This window comes from Ursus maritimus, unplaced genomic scaffold, assembly GCF_017311325.1.
Source record: "Ursus maritimus isolate PB19 unplaced genomic scaffold, ASM1731132v1 scaffold_31, whole genome shotgun sequence".
Classification (NCBI taxonomy): Eukaryota; Metazoa; Chordata; class Mammalia; order Carnivora; family Ursidae; genus Ursus; species Ursus maritimus.
Genome location: NW_024425675.1, coordinates 9,659,211 through 9,680,443, shown reverse-complemented (window position 1 = coordinate 9,680,443; position 21,233 = coordinate 9,659,211). Strand labels below are relative to the sequence as shown.

At 35.5% G+C, this 21,233-nt stretch overlaps 1 protein-coding gene across 1 annotated transcript in view; it reads right to left on the bottom strand.

Annotated features, from left to right (window-relative positions):
- GPR158 (G protein-coupled receptor 158) overlaps positions 1–21,233 on the bottom strand; it is a 434,171-nt gene that overhangs the window by 15,409 nt on the left and 397,529 nt on the right. The window contains 1 exon segment of the mRNA XM_008709680.2: positions 10,707–10,945. Coding sequence (XP_008707902.2) covers positions 10,707–10,945 — 239 coding nt within the window.

Here is a 21,233-nt window from a genome sequence, read left to right as displayed (position 1 = left end):
GAAGATTGAAAAAAGGGAAAATACGCAGGTTAATTAGGGTGCTACAATGTAGAATTATATTTAAAAATAAAAGATAAAATAAGATTCCTCCGAATAGCTAAGCTTAACATTAAAATCATTTCATTAGCAATATCAAACAATATGCTCTAGTTAAAAAACAATTTATTATTCAAAGTACCAATTAAACTAAATGTGATATATGAAAGTTGTGCTTGGGAAAAAAATCGGTTTCATATAATTAACTTCAAACTAACATCGCAATTAGGAAAGAAAATATGCAGATGTTACCAAATTTTGCAGTGTTATTACGTGGGAGTTGAAATATGTGTTGTGCTTCTGCTTTAGAAAATAATTTCTGCTGTTAAATGATTTTGATGGGAGGCATGAGTATAGTTAAAAAGGGAATTGCATTTATATTTAAAGATCCAAACAGGGCTTTCAGAAAACTGAGGTATTTTACTTTTAATCTATAAGGGATAGCAGTTTGAAAGTTAACTACCATAGCCTTTTAAAAATTAATAGACCAAAATGAAAGTGATTTCACGTTATCTTTCCAAAGGGCTGGGTCAAGCAAAGAAGTGAGAATTGGTATCAGCTCTTGGACACTGAAGATGCCTCAGCTCTGTGATCTTAGAACACCCACAAGGGCTGAGAGAAACGACTTCTAAGTACAAATGTCTCTCAAGCTGTGGTCCCCTGACTTGCCATGTTGCAAAGGCATTTTTTCTTAGTAACATTTTACACTTCTTAGCCCTTTAAAAATATTTTTATGTGGCACAAACAAATATACAGATGAAGCATTTACGTTTCATTTCTTTTAATGTCCAACTATTTCTTTTAATGTCCTCCTCTATCTTTCTCTAGTCCTTCAACTTCAATGTTTACTGATTTTATGCTAATAACATGGTAGGTGGCACAGAAGTGATCATGAAGTATTAAATCAAACAACTTCAATAATGCTTGAGAGTAACTCAAATTCCAGGGTCCTAGGGTTCAATTGGCATACAGGAGCCTTGATATTTTAGAGGCTTAGTTGCCTTTTCTTTGGTTAAAATTAGTATAGTCATGAGAGTTATAATGCTTAAAACCATGAGAGTGATACTTCTCCTAGAATTTCAAAGCTAGAAGTGACTTTATTAGAGCATGTAGTCTGAGGGTACTTAATTTTGAGTGTGTATCTGGCTGTCAAGGTGGGTGGTTGGTGAATTGCTGTTATTCTGCTTGCCTGAAGTCAATTTATTAGCGTCGGGAGAGAGAGTGATGGCGAAGGTGGATGTTGCAGTGGGTTTCACAAGTAGCACAGTGGAGGCAGGAATGTCTGTGCCCTCCTCAGCTCTCTGGAAGCAGTAAGCCAACGGATGGGCAGTGTTGGGCTACAAACATGCCTGTGGAGAACCTTGTACCCCTGTTGGCCTCACAGTGTTCACAGAAGAGCGGAGCCTGGAGCTCAGAGCTCCTTAGTTCCTGACCTGTGTTCTTGAAAGTACATCCTTGACCTGAGGGTTTCTTTTGCTCTATTACTAACAGGCGTAGACAGAACCCTACTGAAGAAAACAAGTATTTTTCCAAGCAGTAATTGCTTGTATTTTAAACAATTAATATGCTAATTATAAATAGCCGATAATTCCATTTGGAATGACTTTTTGTCCCCTCAATCTGACTTTGTAGCTAACGTCTGCTGAACGTGTCAGGCACTGTGCTAAATGCATTTTGTACATTATCTACATGCATGAAGGCTTGCTTGTAGGCTGGGGCAAAATGCTGAACGCCCCAATTTCAAGCTTGTGTCAGAGATTCTGTGTAGTAATACTAAGGAATACTGTTGTTAATCACGCAAACTGTGTAGGTCATATAGTGACCTGATGATTCTATTCTCTTCCCCACTCACTGCTAGGGAGCTCTCTGAGGCAAGAACTGCTGTGAATGGTCACACATTTGCATGCTGGCTTTGCTTCCTTTCACACATTTCTAGAACTTGCATCAAGTTTTTCACAATCTCTGAGAGGGAAAGTTAGAGTAGGTATATTTTCTTCCCTCTGTCCCTGGCAAGGACACTTAAGATTTTTGAAGTGTGATATGGGGTGACAGAGATTTAGTGAAATGCAGATACCTCACAGTTTATGGACACACAATCAAGATCGTGAATGTAAGAAGAGCTCACAAAGACAGAATCAGATTGGGGACCTCTCAGGGCACAGGGTCAGTGTCAAGTTCTGTCTTCTAGTAATAGCCTTCTGTTTCCCTCTCCCGGTCATTGGCGTGTGTGTTGTCTGAGGAGGGAGCTGGAACTGGGATTATTTGTTACCATTTAAAAAATATATTTAAAATCGTCAATCTCTTTTGAAGACTGACAGGACTGACAATTATTTGCCTTTGCTTGGGCTACCTCACTGGATTTACACATACTTTTTGAAGGGCTAACTTGATTGGTTTTAGGATGATCATAGTGGGGGTTATATTTCTGTTTCTTTATATTCTTTCTTCGGGGAAAGTTATTTGAGTTAAACCTAGTTTTTTGAGTTAGAAGTTAATTATATGAAACCTACTTCTTTGAGATGTAGTTCTTTGTATGACCTTACAGGGCAAAGCGAGAATAAAATATTTTATACCTTAATTTTATACTTATAGTGTCATTTTCTCTTTGGGAAGTTAAAAAAATTTAACTTCCCTGTTCAATTTCTAGTTTATAAAATCTTTGAGACAATTTTGCTGAGTTAGGCTTGGCTCAGGACATTGCTTGACCACTGAGAGGGGGATTCACATGGTCATTACAAATCTGCCTTTTTCTTGGCCAAGTGGTCTCTTTCTTATTTAATTTATCCCAGAATTTTGACTACTTTGGGGAATGGGTCTCAGTGAGTAGAAACGGAAAACCCACACACTTTTCCACTCCTACGTAATCTAATCTCAGAGGAAGTGGTGACACCAGGCTTCCTCTGATGACTGCAGGGATCGGGATGGGTGGAGCTGTAAGAACACACTGAAGCTTTCGGTCCATAAGGACTAACAGCTTGTTGTTTCAACGATGACAGTCCTTTTAATACACGTAAAAGATCTGCCAAAATCTTCTTGACAGCTGAGTTAATCTATGGGCTATTTCTTTTCAAGCAACAAAAAGATGGCTTTTTTCCCCTCCTTAATGTTGCTGCTCCCATTTAAAATTCCAGGGTTCCACCGGGGAGCTGAAGCTCCTTAGAAGAAACTGTGACTGCCACAGATGTCCCAGTTACTCTTGCTCCACGTCCTTCAGGAGCTGTCCCAAGATAATCCCCAGCCCTATCATGAAATTTCTTTAACTTCCAAAAAGAAACGTGGCACTGTAAGGATAAAATTAAGATACAAAATGATTTGTCCTTTCAGCCCTGTGGCTTCATATAAATACTTCTCAAAGATGCAAAATATTTTTCAGAAGAGGTGGTATATAAATAAGCAAGAAAATAACCCCCACTTCACTCTTTCCAAAAACATTCAAGCAAGACTTTTCATAAGTACGTGTGAGTTTCTAGCAATGTAGCCCACGTCAAGGCAAATAAACCGTCTATGTGGTCAGCCTTTCATCCTTTGATTGAAATTAAAAATACTTTTTTTAAAGTGGTAACAAGTGATGCAGTCTGGATTAAGACATATAGTACAACAGAGTAAAAGAAGATATATGTAAATGAAGCTACACCATGAACATTAATCTAAGTCAGATGAAGAGGAAGTTTAATCTATTTTCCGTCACACTCATTAAATGCTTATATCACATTTCATCTGTCATAAGATAGCCTAATCTTCTAGGGTAATTAAGTATTTAAATCCTTAGAAACAATTGCTATTTTAGAATTTTCCTATATAACTCAATAAGACAGTTACTGTAGTCTTCCTGGTTCCTTCTAAACAGTGGCATATGACTAATTAAATTACTGAACATATTGTCCTCTATGTTTAAAATACTATACCAGGAAGGAAGAGAACAAAGAAGAGCATGTCAGTGAAGAGGAAAGCAAAGATTATATTTTCTGCAGTGAACACACTCTATGTGAAATTCATGGAAGTGAATTAGAACTTTTGAATAGTGGGGGAATCAATATTGGGATTACCCTAAACAACCAAATATTTAAAAATTCCCAAATGGAATGTGAGCCCAAGCTTATCATACCTGTTTGATTATTACTAGATTTTTCTCTATGTCTTTCTTTCAAAGTTGGTGAATAAAATATATAGCAGGGAATGTCAAGCTCTAAGTTCCCCAAACCACAAGATACTTCATGCACTGGACTTTAAACAACTATGAAGACATGGACAAAGATCTTAATTTATAGAAGAGTCCTTGTCAGGGAATAGTTATTAAATCATATAAATGTGGTTGAGAAGAGTTAAGCCATAACAGTGATATAGAAAGATACAGAGAATAAGAGAAGGCAAATAGAAACCTGGGTAGAACTTTTTGTACATATTCTGTGCTCGGTTAAGGAAGGCAGCAAAATAACTTTATTCTCAATTACGTCCCTTTTAAATCACGTTAGATTATCATCACCTAACTTCTAGAAGTAACCAAGAAAACATTTCCGTGCTTGCCTAGATCTGAACTAAAGTCTGATGCACAGACTTAGCCGTGGGATGGAAGTTCCCCATGTCCTTGACATTGCCATCTGTTAGACACCCTTTTGCCGCCTTGTTGTTTCTTGCAGGTAAGGTAAGAATCTGCTCACTTATTCTAACTTACCTTGGTCACTGGTACTGTTTCACTATCATCAGTCTATGTTCTGAATGTGTAATCAGAAACTGACTGCCAACCAATTAAAGAACGAGCTCCATTGCATCATACCCTCTATTAAATTTATGTATTCCAAACTTGGAAGCCCCATATTGGAGGGCTCTGCCTGCAAGCGCTAAATCCAGGTGGTCTTCTTTACGCTGGGGGTGACATTATGAAGGTAATTCAGGCCTGACAAGTTAATTCTACTCATTTGTCAGGTTTTTACCAACAAATTAGGATACTCCTAGGGTAATACTGAATTTTAATTTTTTAGCCATGAAAAATTTTATTGCTATTGTGCAAAATCCTGAACATGCACAACTGACTACCAACTTACTAAGTAGGGTAAGTAGATTTAGAAGAAAAAAATCTGAGAATCCTGCTACCAACATTTTTAGGATACGTATTTGCTTTCTCCATTAATTTAGAAGAATGTTTCTCAGTCCCAACTCCCTTATCCTTTACATAGCTCTAAAAGGATGGTAAAACAATAAAAATTTTTATCAACAGCATATCAGTTTCATTCTACTTCCATATTTGTAAATGCATTATGTGATATATTGAAAATTTTAATTCTGATTTGCTATGCCAAATTTATACCAATCTCTCATTTTCACTGTTGGACAAGTCAGAGGTAGAATTTCATAAAGTGGCAATGGAATGCCAATTTAGTTTCTATAACTTGCTCAAAAATACCTCCCAAAATCTGAACATACACTTCACCATTAAAATGCATGTGGGGACAATTGTGTAACTCCTGGAATTTTAGCTTTAACATGTTTCCTCACACTGGGCTAATTCTGATGATAGAAAATATTACAGGATAAAGGGAACTGAGCTCATCTTTTATTCTTTCAGCAAATATTTATCGAGAGCTGACAGATACTTTGTTAGTTGTCAGGGATAGACTGAGAACAATCGAGGGAATGTTGTTGAGCTGTGTTAGAGCTACCAGGCTGGGAGAGAAAGGAAGGATGAGCAGATGTAAGAATATGAATGGAAGATCATGTACTTCAACATACTCAGAAAAATTCAAAGTGCCGAGCCACATGAGGATGAATAGTATAAGTACTACAGTATTACAGTACTATAGTATTAGAGTTATTAGAGTTATAGATGATTTTCAACGAGGTATGGCAGCTTAAGTCTTTATAGGAACTCTAGTCTAGAAATATTCTGGAACATTCACGTTTTGAAGTTCATTTTCCACCAGATTAAAAAAAATCATTAAAAAACTCCCAGAATATTGGGCCTGTAAAACACTGCCGCATGCCCACCTGCCTTTTATAGTCTCACTGTTTATGCCTTTATCTGTTTTCCATTAAAGCTGACCTTACAATTTTTTACATAGGACAAACATGAGAATTGAAAATTATAAATACATATAAATAACCATGGGATTCTGAAAGTCATCTTTTCCCCCTTTCTATGTTTTCACATATTTCCTCAAAGAAGAAACTGAGTCTCATAGGGATTCGGAGATTTATTCCAAGCAGTTTCTAAACCTGTTTCCTCTGTCTGAAACACCTGTGGCAGGCAAATCACCTGTCTGAGCAGTTCTGGAGGTGCCCTGTGCAGTAAGCAAAACAGAACAGATCCATCCTTTACATTTATGACCCATATTCCTAAATAGAGTTCCACTTCAGTGGGAAGACTAGTATTGCACTCTTTCAAATGGTTCTTTAATTTGTATTTTTAAAAAAATAGATCCTTTTTGACAGGTAAAGCTATTCCAGAATGCATGTTTATAAATATATTAAACATCACTTTCTCTTTTTTTCTAAATTGACTCCTGACACTAACGTAAGTGTACAGAGCTTCCTGACAAAGATTTTCCACAACCTCAAGGTAAAACCTCTCTATTGCTTCTCTGCAGCCTGTCCCCTATATAGAAACATTTCCATTTCAGAAATGGAATAATTTAGCTTTCGGTACAGGTTTCTTCTTGGCTGACTGAAGACACAAGAATAGATTCTTGAATAACAGTCTGAGTATAAAAAAAATCTAAGGGCAAACCTGCTACTTATAGAAATATATGAAGAGAACTGAAAAGAAGCATCTGCCGCACATTAGAAAACATTAAATTAAGAGAGGTTAAATACAGAATATCTGGTGCTACATGCACTAGAAAGAAAAATGAAAGATATGTGAAAGATAAATAAATGTAATTGCTGTAGGGTAGTGCGAAAAAAAATCACAGCAACCACATGTCTCTGAGTTTTTAAGAAAGTCCTAATTTCAAATATTTGTTCCTGTTGTTAAACCATGTGTCTCCACTTTTCTTTAGCGAAATGTGTCGTTGCAGGAAAAGGATATTTGAAATGAAGGTGTTCCAGGAGTTTATAGGATGGAAACAGTGCCTGGAGATAACAAAACCACCACCACCACCATTTAACTTCCTCTCACCTCTTGGTCTCTGCACCTTATCACTAGTCTTTTATTTTCTGAGACCCTAATGTTATCATTTAACACCTGCGGGAGTCTTAGTTTAATGCCTGCCTCTCAAGTTTTGCTACTTTTGTCTCACTCCTAAAGCCACGACCTAGATCTTCCCATCATAATAATCGATCTCTCCTCTTTTCTCTCTCTCTTCTTACATTAACTGAGACCTGCTTGTTGTCCAAGAACTGCATTCCCTGTAGCCCTCTCAAGCTATGGACCTCAAGCTATTCTCTCTTGTACTACCTACCCCAGGCTTCTCAGGAAGGGGAGGTTAGGGTCCTCCTTGCTTTCTGTGCACCCCTTTCTCTGGTATGATCCAGAATTACTTGTATTAAAAAAATGCCTACTTTTTTCATAGTTTCATCCTTGCTAGTGTTAAAATTTGCTACCTGGTAAGCTGTCTCTCTGGTGGAAGGCAGAATTTAGTGGCAGTAAAGCACAATAAAAACAGCCTATGAACCCAAAGAGCTATTGCAGACAGATTAGTTAAACAAATAACCTAAGAGAGAAAGTTGTGGTCAGAATAGAATTCTTTAATGGGAAATTTGGGAGGTAGGGGCATTTCAGATGATATGAAAGTCAGATCAAGTGAAACAGGTCTGGAGATAAGGGGTTTAATGTTGGATGAGTGTGGCACACGAGTTAGTTTGGGTCATGGGGGGATAAGCATGGGTAGGAATATAGGAAGATTTATAGACATGTAGACAAAAATTGGAAGACAACTAATGCCTGATTGCTACCTTACCTTTTTTTTTTTAAAATTATGTTCAGTTAGCCACTGTATAGTACATCATTAGTTTTTGCTGCCTTATTTTTTTAAGAGAAAAGAGGAACATGGATTGTTTGGAGGTGTGAAGAGGGGATATGCTACAAGACTTGAAATAATCATTGTGAAGAATGTTCTAGTGATTGATCAGGGAAACAGAGTATTATGGAGTGCCCAGAGCACAGCTGAGATAAATGATATATGTTCTAGTAAGTTCATCTGATTACTTCCTCTGAGTCAGTAGTTCTACACTTTAGAGTAGCATCAGAATTACCTAGAGGGCTTGTTAAACACAGACTGTTGGGTCCCACTCTCCGGCGTCTGACTAAGAAGTAAGTCTGTAGATGGGCCCCAAATGTGCATTTCTCACAGGTTCCCAGGGGTTGCTGCTGCCGCTGCTGGTTCTAAGACCACAGTTTTGAGAACCACTGCTCTTTCTCCATTCTAATGATTTTTCTTCCCAAACCCATGAATTTGGGGTGTGTGTGTGTATTAGATCTATCTATCTATATCTATCTATATCTATATCTATATCTATATCTATACCATATAGATATACATATACCTACATACATATATACACATACATACATATATACATATATACATATATATGTATATATGTATATATCTAAAGGCAATCTAGATTGACCTCAATCGTTCCTCACATCACATTCCTAGTTCTCCAAATTCCTGTAACATATTTTCAAGACTCAATAAACTTAATTATCCAGAATTAATCACCATGTAGTCCAACATAATCTTCTTTTTTAGTTGGGCATTTCCTTCACGTTTCATATAATTTCCATCCACTTCTACCACTACTCCTATCAAAGGGAATGTTCTCTGTACCACTTTACAATAAATTAAGTGTACCCATGGCTCAAAAGATTTCTCTTGAAAGATTCCTGGGTTCTGGTCCAAACTGTTGTCTTCCTTTATTGAACTACTACTGTACCAAGAGTCTTTACCACATAATTTTGTTTTTTAATAATTTTTAACAATTCCCATTTGTTTATATAAACCAGTAGTAAGCTACTTGATGAGAGGAATAAAAATTTTATACATTTTATGTTTCCTGTGAAGAGTTTAACACAGTACTAGAGGAATGATACCCAGTGGGTCTTGTTTATTGTATGAAACTTTTACTTATATATAAAGAAAGTTTATATAAAATAAATTGAAGGTTACTGTCAGCTATATATTCCTATTTATTTCTACATAGAGATCAGAGATCATAAATGTGATTTCTTTCAGAGTGTAAAAGAAGTTTTTAAAAGGCCTTAAATACATCTCAAAACCAAGGTGTACAAAATTAAAAAAATGCTAGATAAATAGGCCATACTTTCTGCTTGTTTATTCCCTACCAAATGATGCTCCATCATATATTTTGAGTATTATAAAACAGAAAAGAAATATAGTGGGCTTTTCTTCACAGTAATATGGGAAAATGATTTTTCCTAGTTTGGTTAATTTGGACTAACAATGTAAAAAATGTTAGAGGTTTCTACTGAGTAAAAATTTTATATCTATACAATTTGTTTAATTTTCATATCTACACTGAAGTCAGAATCAGATTAGTTCTATGTTTTATCTCTTGACATTGATATCTACTGATATATATCTACTGATAATTTCTATCTTCTTTGATACTGATCAAAATAATGATGGTTGGCTTTACGTATAATCATTATAACCATTCCTTTAACATACCCACATTGCTTTATTATTACAGGTATCAGGCCAATAAAATTCCTAAAATATCTTGCCCAGAAAAATATTATTACATCTAAATTATAAACTAAATTACACCTTTTATTAACTTCTGGCAAAATACTAAATGTGAATATTCAACCAAAAATTGCCAAATACGGGGGAAACAGAAAAGAGGAATTAGACTCATGTGTTTATTTTTGACATCTGCCAAATAAAAAATAAGATTTGTTCTGTGGTTTACTGAGGGGAATGACAACAAAATAATAAAAATTTGTTTTCATTATTTTTTTGTATCTTCAGAGGCCTGGCTTAAAATAGCTTAATGTTAACAACAGAAAAATTCCTATTGATTTCTCTTCCTCATTTTCCAAAAAACCAAGGTGCCAGAAAAACCTATGCTTCTGGCCTAAATGATCATGTGATTCTCCCAAGTTCTCCAGCTTCTCAGTCACAGCACTCTCTCTAACTAACCCCAAGGAGCATGGCTTCATTTTTGTGTAGTCCTGGACCTCCAGAGAATTCCTAATAAATTATCTTTAGAAGAACAATAGATTAATTAAAAAGTTTGCAGGGGAAATCTCTCCACAAAGAGTGCCCTGGATCCCAAGTCTGAAATATCACAGGACCAAAACTATATAAAAAATACCAGTATGTTTCCTTTTTTCTCCCAACTAAAGAAATAAATCAAGAGAACAGCTATTGTTACTCAAATGGGAACACATTGATAAGATGGTAAACAGAAAGTCTCTTTGTACGAAGAAGTTGCTCTTATTTGCTGCATTGCTCCTTCCTGATTTACTTGATTACATTTTCTCAACAAAGCTACAAAGCTACATACCTTTGAAAAAAGAATGGAAACTCAGAAAAAGTTTGCATTCCACATGTCATTAATGTCCTTTTCATAATATTGTTTTACCCAAACTACATTAGGTGAAATCCCTTTCAGTTTTGGGAAAGGGTGTGGTAAGGCTTCTAAAGAAGTCTATTTTTAATGCCACGGAAAAGGGACAAGACAACCGCACAAAACAAGAGACGACATACCAACTGCTGTCATGTAATCCCAGCGCTCAATGAGGCACATATTGAAGATGAGGTGATCAGATGTTTGCCCTTGGCCAATAAGGGAAATCTGCCTCTCCAAATTCTGGCAAACAGACGAAGTCCAGCCAACAAGAAACCAAAATACTACCAGGAGCATTACTGCTAGCATCCTCATGACCCGTCCGCCAGTCATATATGGAATCCGCTGGGCTGTTCGTGAAAGAAACACCTTCAAAACCCTGGAAAAGAAAAACATTAAGATGTGAAGGCAAACTTAACTCTCAGAAAAACTCCATAATATTTTATTTTTCTAGGTGAAATTTAAACCCACCAAAAACCTACTTATGCAGAATTTTAACATGAAAAAAACGCAGAAACAGTATTGCTTATATTTTCACTTAATTTCATTCTAGTTTTTATCTTCCAATAGCAAAACAAATATCCTACATTAGATGCGAGTGAGTCAATAGATTTGCATAGGATGGAATTCTTTTGAGTGTGTCTTAATATTTTAAGGAACATGCTCAAGATCTTAAAAAAAAAAGATTCATAGGCAAGCTGGCTCAAACAGGGTTTCTGAGGGACCAAAAATAGTCCTGAAAATAAGTGGTTGGATTTCACAATATTATACTAAGTCAAAAACTTTCTTGAACCAGTTATTTTTTTTACAGTAGAATGATATGAAAGGTATTTTCTGAAAATTATTCTAAATGACCTCCCTTTGCAATTAATTTATCACATTACCAAAAATAATAATGAAATAAATATGAAAACCATGAGAGGGGTATTTAAATACTAGAGTAACTGAATTAAGATCACCATATTAAGGAAGAGGACTGGGATGACCTATAAGAAATCAATTTAAAAATTTTTTTTCTGTGTATTTAATTGAAATGAATAGCCAGGGTTGAGAACTACTGGATTAAGTGATATCTAAGAACTTTTCCACCTTACTTACTGTGTGAAGACAAAATCCAACCTTACTACAGAGGTCCTTCCTTCTGCCCTTTTCTATAATTTTATCTCCAGAATATTCTTAGCTGATTTAACTACCCACTCTCATTCTGATATTTTATGTCACAAAATTGAGTGGTTTATGATAGTATCCATAATCAATTTCCAAAAGGCAAAAATAAATTTATTTCCCCAACTTTTCTATTCCCTCCTCCATCTCATTCTTTCAAAATTTTTTTATGAAGTATTCCTATGAATTCTTCATAAAAATCATTATAAATCCAGAAATGAAACATACACACTTGAAATAGCCTAGACGTATTATACTATTTTTTCTCTCTATACAGACCTTTGGTAGCTCTTCCTGAATCAACACAACATATCCACCAAAGAAAGATTTTTTTTTTAGCAGATTTTTATTATCTTTATTTCCCCTATACCTTTAACTCCATGTCCTTCAGCTAACACACAGGATGAAGATATTTAATTCTGAATAAAGTACTTACCCTTAACTTTTCTGTGGAACAATGTCAGAAAGATATTAGTATAAAATAAGAGTATAGTAGAAGATCTCTCTACTCTCCATTTAAGTAGTTCACCAGATTAAAGGTTATTCTCCATTCTATGAATAAGAGTACTGCCCATGTCATGCTAAATGCTAGCAACGGCAGCTAACTTACTACTTCTGTCTAGTATGCCTCAAATACTTGTGCTCCAACCAGCTAAATTGCTACTTGTTAAGAATCAGTTGTATTTGTCCCCAAATTGTGCCCATTGTTATCACCTTTTATAATTTAAGTAAATTATAAATAAAATAATTACACATGACTGTGAAATAAAAGGAGACTTACTTGTATAAAATCTATCTTGAATGCTTTGGAAAGACTCCATGTAGGTGAGTTATTAAATAAGCTGTTAACTTAGGAGAAAGTAAGGAAACTTTAATATACTGGGGTAGTCAATAAACATAAAAATCTAGAAAGAGTCTATACTTAGACTCTTTAGATTTGCACTGTTACTTAAAGAACCAACATTGTGAACAGTAGATAATGCATTACAGCAATTTATGTTAGAAAGAGAACAATGCACTCCAAATACCAGACCCATAGTCAAAGAAGGGGCCTTTTCTCAAAAAATATTGGTAAATGAGAGGCATCTGGGCAGCTCAGTTGGTTAAGCATTGACTCCCAATTTTGGCTCATGTCATGATCTCGGGGTCCTGGGATTGAGCCCCACACAGGGCTCCATGCTCATCGCAGAGTCTGTTGAGGATTTCTCTCCCATGCCTTCTGCCCCTCCCCCCATTCATGCTCTGTCTCTCTCCTCTCTCTCTCTCTAAGATAAATAAATAAACCTTTTAAATATATTGGTAAATGATTATTTGTGTGTTTTAAATTATAGCCTCTTACACACTTCTTTAATGCCTTTCTGCTTTAAACAAGTTTATCAACTTATTGACCAATGACTAATCCCATAAGAAGCCTTCTACTGTAAATACCAGATCAAAAAATTCAGAGAACCCTTAGAAATTAGAGAAATTTTAAAACAAATTAATGTTTTTGTTTGTGTCAATCTTATTTTCTGTAGGAGAAACTTGCAGCCACTATGTACACATAATTGTTTCTGGTTATACCCAGATGAATTCTAAATTTTGAATAACTAGGAACTCAAAAGAGGAAAACTGGCCCATTTTTATGGTCTTCTATATTTTGGCTAGGCAGAAAAAAAGAGAATTCTTCTAATTCTAGACACAATTTGAATAACCGAAATGTAAGTATAATAAACGAATATTTATATAGTGACAATCATATGCTGGGTATCATGCTAGGCAACATGGGGGAATAAGATATAGTTCTAGAAGCTTACAATTTAACTAGAAATAAGTGTGCAAATAACTGCCATATAAAACAGCATATATTCTATGTTGTATGTACCTAGTAAGTCTAGTAACCTAATAGGATAGGTGGTATTTAATCTGGACTTTGATGGGTACTAATAGAAATGGATGAAGTGAAGAAGATATAAGGAGATATTCTAGCTGAAGGAAATCACATAACAAAGTACAGAGCAGGAAATATAAGTTGCATTTTGCAGAGAAAATCTATATGATCCCAGTTTGGTAATCTTTTAGTCAATAAATCCCAATTCTAAATTATCAGAAATTTTCATGTTTTCCAGGTGACCCTCTGGGTATTTATTGTATAGTCTGAGAATTCAAAATTGTCACAGATCCCATAATCTCATTTCCAGAGAGGAAAAACTAAAGCAAAAGCCCTCATGAGTCTCCTGTTACTGATTCTAACTGGTTTTTGAATCCTGGGAAACACATTAACACAACTCTGCACCTCAATCTAAGCATTTCAGGATATTGGTTTGGGCGTAATGGAGTAAGATGCATTTTTCCAGCGTTGCCTTAAAATAAGGTGAGAAAATTCTGCCATATCTTTAAAAAACAAGCTCTTGTTAGTTTATATGGGTTCATTTCCTAGAAACCAGCTTCTAAAAAGGAAAGCCTTAGATATGCATTTATATGACATAACAGCTGTAGAAAAAAATACAGTCATTAAACTTCTTGAAAAAAGCAATCATTATACTGAATCAAAGCGGTAAAATATACAAGAGGACTGCAAGAAATTTCCAGAATTTAATATAAAAAGGCATATTTAAAGAATATATTCAGTTTTCATTATTAATAGTAGATAAATTCATAGAAATTGTGTTGAAACAATGAAAAGGGCAACCCACGAATTGGCTGTCACTATATTACCTACCTCTACTTTTTCACTTCCCATGCATTCCTGGTTTGAACTTGTGAAACTCCACTGTCAGGACTTGTACTTAGGTTATCAATTACCTTCTTCAAATATCTAATTTATATTTTTATTCCTTATTTTACTTGATCTCTGTCCACCTTTCAGCATGACTAAAGCACTTGGCTTCCATTCTGTCATGTCCTCTTCATTTTCTTCCTATTCCTCTGTCAGCAACATTTTATTCTCTAATGCAGATACCTCTCCCCCAGGTTTCCCCTGAAGTGGTAGTATTTCTCAGGGATCACCTAAATGTAGCCATCTAGATCTACTTCTTGCTCTATATATTGTACCCAGGGAATTCCATCTACTCACCTGTTCCAGTTATCTATGGACTGGCAAGTCCCAAATCTGGGTCTTAGTTTAGTTTTCTCTCCTGAGCTCAAAATCTCTCTACTCAGTGGCCCACTGGACATCAGCAGGTCCCCAATTTCCCAATTTACATCATCCTGCTCTCCACTCCTTGCTCCTCTAGGCTTCTTTGCTCCTGTGTTACCAATCTCAGTGACCAGTACCACGTAACTGATCAAAGCAGAAACCTAGGAATAACCTTTAATTTTTCTCCCTCACCTACATTCCAGACATGAAATGAATGTTCAGGAATTTAATTTCTACCTCTTAAATATCCTTTAGATCTTTCTTTTTCTCCATCTTCACTGCCACTATATAGCTCTTCGTCATCAACCTGCTCCTACAGTAGCTTCCTAGTTAGTCTACTTATTGGTCTTCCCACCTTCAATCCACACCCTACACTGAAGCCACAATGATCCCTTCTGATCATGTTGTTCCCTGTTTATAGTCCTCCAGTGGCTCTCCACCCAAATCCTAGCTCCTTGGTATGGTAAAAGGCCTTTAAATGCCTTTGAATATTGGTTCTCCCTTGCATTGGCAGACTCGTCTCTCATAAACTCTCCCTTTCCTACAGACCTGTGGACCATATGCAGGTGTCCTCGGTCTGAACCTTTACCCTCAGCTCTCCTCACTGCTTCCCCCCTCAACAATACCAACATCTAATTCAGCTAATTCCTACCTATTCTTTCATGGCTCAGTTTAGATGTTGCTTGCTCTAGGCCAGTGGTTCCCAAACCATTATCATCAACATCATCTGTAAACTTATTAGAAATGCAAATGCAGCTCTACCTGCTCTTAGGCTTATTATAATTTGGTAAACATAAATGAATAGGCAATTAAAATATAATGGTTTTGGGAAATGGTATCAGCAAAAATAGTGGAATAAAGAATCCCATAAGTCCATCCATCCATAAAAGCAATGAATAAAGTGGCAAAAACTATTAGAATCAACTTTTTTTGGAAACCTGGAAAGGAATCAAAAGCTTATAGCAACCAGGGGGATGCTTAACCAAGAGAAAAACAGCTGAATTTGAGTAAAAGAGTTGTTTTTTTTTTAAAGATTTTATTTATTCATTCGACAGAGATAGAGACAGCCAGCGAGAGAGGGAACACAAGCAGGGGGAGTGGGAGAGGAAGAAGCAGGCTCCCAGCAGAGGAGCCTGATGTGGGGCTCGATCCCATAATTCCGGGATCACGCCCTGAGCCGAAGGCAGACGCTTAACCGCTGTGCCACCCAGGCGCCCCTGAGTGAAAGAGTTTTGTGACATTTTAACATACTGTTCTATCCAGTGTTCTATTTCCCATTCCCCAGCTCAGTGGTGAACTTAGAGACAACATCTTGCATTCTCAGGACGGCTAACTAGTACTAGGCAAACACAATGGACCTTATTCTTAAAAAATTGTGGTTGCTCATTTTGACCTTTCTGGCGGCTCCCTGGAAGACTAGTTCAAAGGGCTTGCCTTTATTTTTTTTAAATTCCAGTATAGTTAACATGCAGTGTTATATTAGTTTCAGGTGTACAATACAGTGATTCAACAAGTCTATACATTACTCAGTGCTCATCATGACAGGTGTCCTCTTTTGCCCATCCTCCCACCCACCTCCCCTCTGGTAACCATCAGTTTGTTTTCTTGAGTTAAGAGTCTGTTTCTGGGTTTGTCTCTTTCTCTCTCTCTTTTTTTCCTTTGCTCATTTATTTTTTTTCTTAAATTGCACATATGAGTGAAATCATATGTATTTGTGTCTCTGACTGACTTATTTTGCTTAGCACTATACTGTCTAGATCCATCCATGTCATTGCAAATGGTAAGATTTTATTCTTTTTATGGCTGAATAATATTCCAGTGTGTGTGTGTGTGTGTGTGTGTGTGTGTGTGTGTGTATGTATACATGTGTATATACACTACATCCTCTGTATCCATTCATCTATTGATGGACACTTGGGTTGCTTCCATAATTTGGCTATTGTAAAAAATGCTGCAAATACAGGGGTGCATGTATCTCTCTGAATTATTGTTTTTGTATTTCTTTGGGTAAGTACCCAGTAGTGTGATTACTAGATCATAGGGTAGTTCTATTTTTAACTTTTTGAGGAAGCTCCATACTGTTTTCCACAGTGGCTGTACCAGTTTGCATTCCTACCAATAGCACAAAATGGTTCCTTTTTCTCCACATCCTCACCAACGTTTGTTGTTTCTTGTGTTTTTCATTTTAGCCATTCTGACAGGTGTGAGGTGATATCTCATTGTAGTTTGGACTTGCATTTCAAAGGGCCTGGTTTATTTCACCCAACTGGGAACCTTCCCAAGGCTGAGGCAGCTACCTGGGGGTCATCTGACTAAAACACTTAAAGGCCAATGGATTGGTTGATGCCACCTGGGACAAGGGATAATGGTTAGGACAAACAATAGACTAAACAAAAAGGAAGAAAGGCTGGGGAATGAGATCTTCTGGGCAAAAGGGGTTTGAAAAGCTTCCATATATTCCCAGGCATCTGGAAAGCTGAAAAAGGCTCATAAAAGACCTAAGAAGGCCTTAAACTTTCATATCTTGCTGACCTGAGACACTACACAAGCAGGAAGTAAAGTCTAAGGCAAAGTTGTAAAGTGCTTGGCTGAGTGCTGAAGGCATGTCCCAACATACATACATACACACAAAGTCCATGTACAAAAAACAAGAAATTTTAAAAAGTTTTTATTTGTTCAAGGCTTTAAGGAAATCTCTGTTAAATCACTAGGTCATCACTAAGTCAACAGAACAGAGACTTCAGTGGCTATATATAACAAAGGATACAGATATTACATAATTAGTTCAGAAAAGCCAGTAAACAAACCAACAGCAGCAACTACAACAAGGAACAACAATAAATGCTGGGGAGGATGAAGAATCTGATTCCAGACTTATCACATTATAATATTCATAATGTCCAGTTTTCAAAAAAAAAAATGAAACATGCAAAGAAACAAGAGTGTGTGGCTCGTATGAAAAAAAAGAGAAATTAATGGAAACTGTCCCTAAGGAAGCCCAGGCATTGTACTTACTAGACAAAGACTTTAACTATATTTAAAAAAGCTAAAGAGAACCATGCACAAAGAACTAAAGTAAAGAAAGAATGATGTTTAACCAAATACAGAATATTAATAAATAGACAGAAATTATACAAAGGAATCAAACAGAAATTCTGGAGTTGAAAAGTACAATAACTGAAATGAAAAATTCACTAAAAGGATTTAACCGCAGATTTGACCATGTAGAAGAGTCAGTAAATTTGAATAGAGGTCAACTGAGATTATACAGTGTGAGGAGCAGAAATGAAAATAAAATGCAGAATAACGAACAGAGTCTAAGAGACCTGTGGTACACTATTAAGAATATCAAGATTTGCAAAATGGGAGTTCTAGAAAGACAGGAGAGAAAAAAGCCAGAAGGAACATTTGAAGAAATAATGACTAAAACTTCCCAAATTTGACAGCAGACTTAGATCTACATATTCAAGAAGCTCAAGTAATCAAAGTAAGATAAACTCAAAGAGATTCACATTAAGACACATTATAATCAAACTGTTGAAAGCTAAGACAAAGAGAAAATCTTAAAAGCAATCTGAAAAAAGTATCCACTATATACAATGGATTCTTAGTAAGATTAAGACCTACTCCCTTATCAGAAACCATGGAGGTCAGAGGCACTGGGATAACATATTCAAAGTGCTAAAAGAAAAAAAAACCCTGTCAACAAAAATTCTGTAACTGGCAAAACTGTCTTTCAAAAATGAAGGAAAAATTAAGATATTCCCAGATAAATAAAATTGAGAGAGTTCATCACTAATAGAGCTGCTCTATAAGAAATACTAAAGGAAGTCCTTCAGGCTGAAAGGAAAGACACTAGACAGTAACTGAAATGCACATGAAATAATGAAGAACACTGGTAAAAGTAACCATAGAAATAAATACAAAAGTCAGTATTAATGTATTTTTGGTTTGTAACTGTTCTTTTTTTCTTATGTAATTTAAAAGACAACTGTATAAAGTAGTAAGTATAAACCTATGTTGATGGGCACATAATGTTGACATTATAATTTGCGACACTAACAGTGTAAAGGGGGGGGCAGAGTGATATATGGAAAGGTTTTTGTATTACTGAAACTAAGTTGGTATTAATTTAAACTAGGTTATTATGTATTTAGAATGTTAATGGTAATCCCCAGGGCAGCCATTAAGAAAATAACCATATATAGTAAAAAATGAAAACGGAATAAAAATGGGGGATAAGAAAACATTGATTTATCATAAGAGCAGGCAGTAATGGAAGAGTTGAGGAATAAAATGATAAAAGATACATAAAAACAAGCACCAAAATGATAGAAGTATGTTGTTTCTTATGAGTAATTACATTAATTGTAAATTGGTTAAGTTCTCCAACTAAAAGGTAGAGATGGCAGAATAGATTTTTAACTAGATCCAACTGTATGTTGTCTACAAGAGATTTAGTTTAGACACAAAGAAACAAATAGGTTAAACTAAAACAATGGAAAAAGATATTCCCTGTAAACAGTGACCATAAGAGAGCTAGGATGGCTATGTTAATATCAGATAAAAAATTTAAGATAAAATTTGTTAAAGAGACAAAGAAAGACATAATTATAAAACTGTCAATCCATCAAAATATTAATTTCTGTAAATACAATGCACCAAACATCAGAGCCTCAAAATGTATGAAGCAAATACTAATAGTATTGAAGACAGAAACGAGTTAGTTCTACAATAATAGTTGGAGACTTCAATACCCTGATTTCAATAATGAATAGACTATCTAGACAGACAATAAGAAAATTGAGGGCTTCAACATCATGAATCACCTAGATCTAAGAGACATATATAGAACACCACCAAACAAAAGCAGATTACACATTTTTTCTCAAGTGCACAGAGAACATTCTCCAGGATAGTTACAAATCAGGCCACAAAACAAGTCATAATAAACTGAAAAAGATTAAAATCATACAAAGTATCTTCTCTGACCACAGTGGATGGGCGTTAGAAATTAGTAACAGAAGGAAATCTAAAAAATTAACAAATATGTGGTAATTAAATGGCACATTCTTAAACAACCAATGAATTAAAGAAAAAATCATGTAAGAAATTAGAAAATCATCTGAGATAAATCAAAATGAAAACACAACCTACCAAAGCTTACGAGTTTTAGCAAATGTGAAGTTCAGATGGAAATTTATAACTGCTAATGCCTGAATTCAAAAGAGAAGAAATATATCAAATCAATAAACTTCCACTGTAAGAAATTAGAAAATAAAAAGCAAACTAAATCCAAGGAAAGCTGAAGGAAAGAAATAATAAATATTACAGTGGAATAAGATGAAATGAATAATAGAAAAATAATAGAGACAATAAGCAAACCACAGTTGGTTCTTTGAAGGGATAAACAAAATTGACAGACTTTTAGTTACTCTGACAAGGAAAAGAGGGGAAAAATTCACATTACCAGAATCAGGAATGAAGGGAAGACACTACCAGCAACTTTACAGAATAAAAAGGCTTATAAGAGAATACTATGAACAACTGTATACCAAAAAAACTAGATAACCTAAATGGAAGGGACTAATTCCCAGAAACATACAAATTGCCTACACTGACTCAAGAAGAAGTAGGATATCTCCAAAGACCTATAATAAGCAAAGAGATTGAATCAGTAATTGAAAGCTTTCCGGTAAAAAAAAAAAAAAAAAAAAAAAAAAAAAAAAAAATCAGGACCAGATGGCTTCATCAGTGAATTCTACCAAACATTTAAAGAAGAATTAACACCAATTCTCCTCAAACTCTTCTAAAAATAGAAGAGGAAAAAATGCATTCTAAATTATTTTATGAGGCCAGCATTACCTGGACTCCAAAGACATCACAATAGGGGTGCCTGGGTGGTTCAGTCAGTTAAATGTCTGACTGGATTTTGGCTCAGGTCATCATCTCAGGGTTGGGAGATCAGGCTCTGCACTGAGTGTGGAGCCTGCTTGGGGTTTTCTCCCTCTCCTTCTGCCCTCCACCCATGCTTGCATGCCTGCATGCTCTCTCTGTAAATAAATAAAATCTTCTAAAAAAAAAAAAAAAGACATCACAAGAAAAAAATTACAAATCAATATCTCTTATGAATAGACATGCAAAATTGCTAAGCAAATTTACTAGCAAACCAAATTCAAAAGCATATTAAAGGGTTTATATACTATGACCAAGTGGGATTTATCCTGGGAATGCAAGGTGGTTTGACACACAAAAATCAATCAATATAATATGCCATATTAACAAAATGAAGAAAAAGCCATACCCTATTAATAGAATGAAGAAGAAAATACAACCATCTTAATTTATGCAGAAAAAAGCATCTGACAAAAATCCAACACTCTTT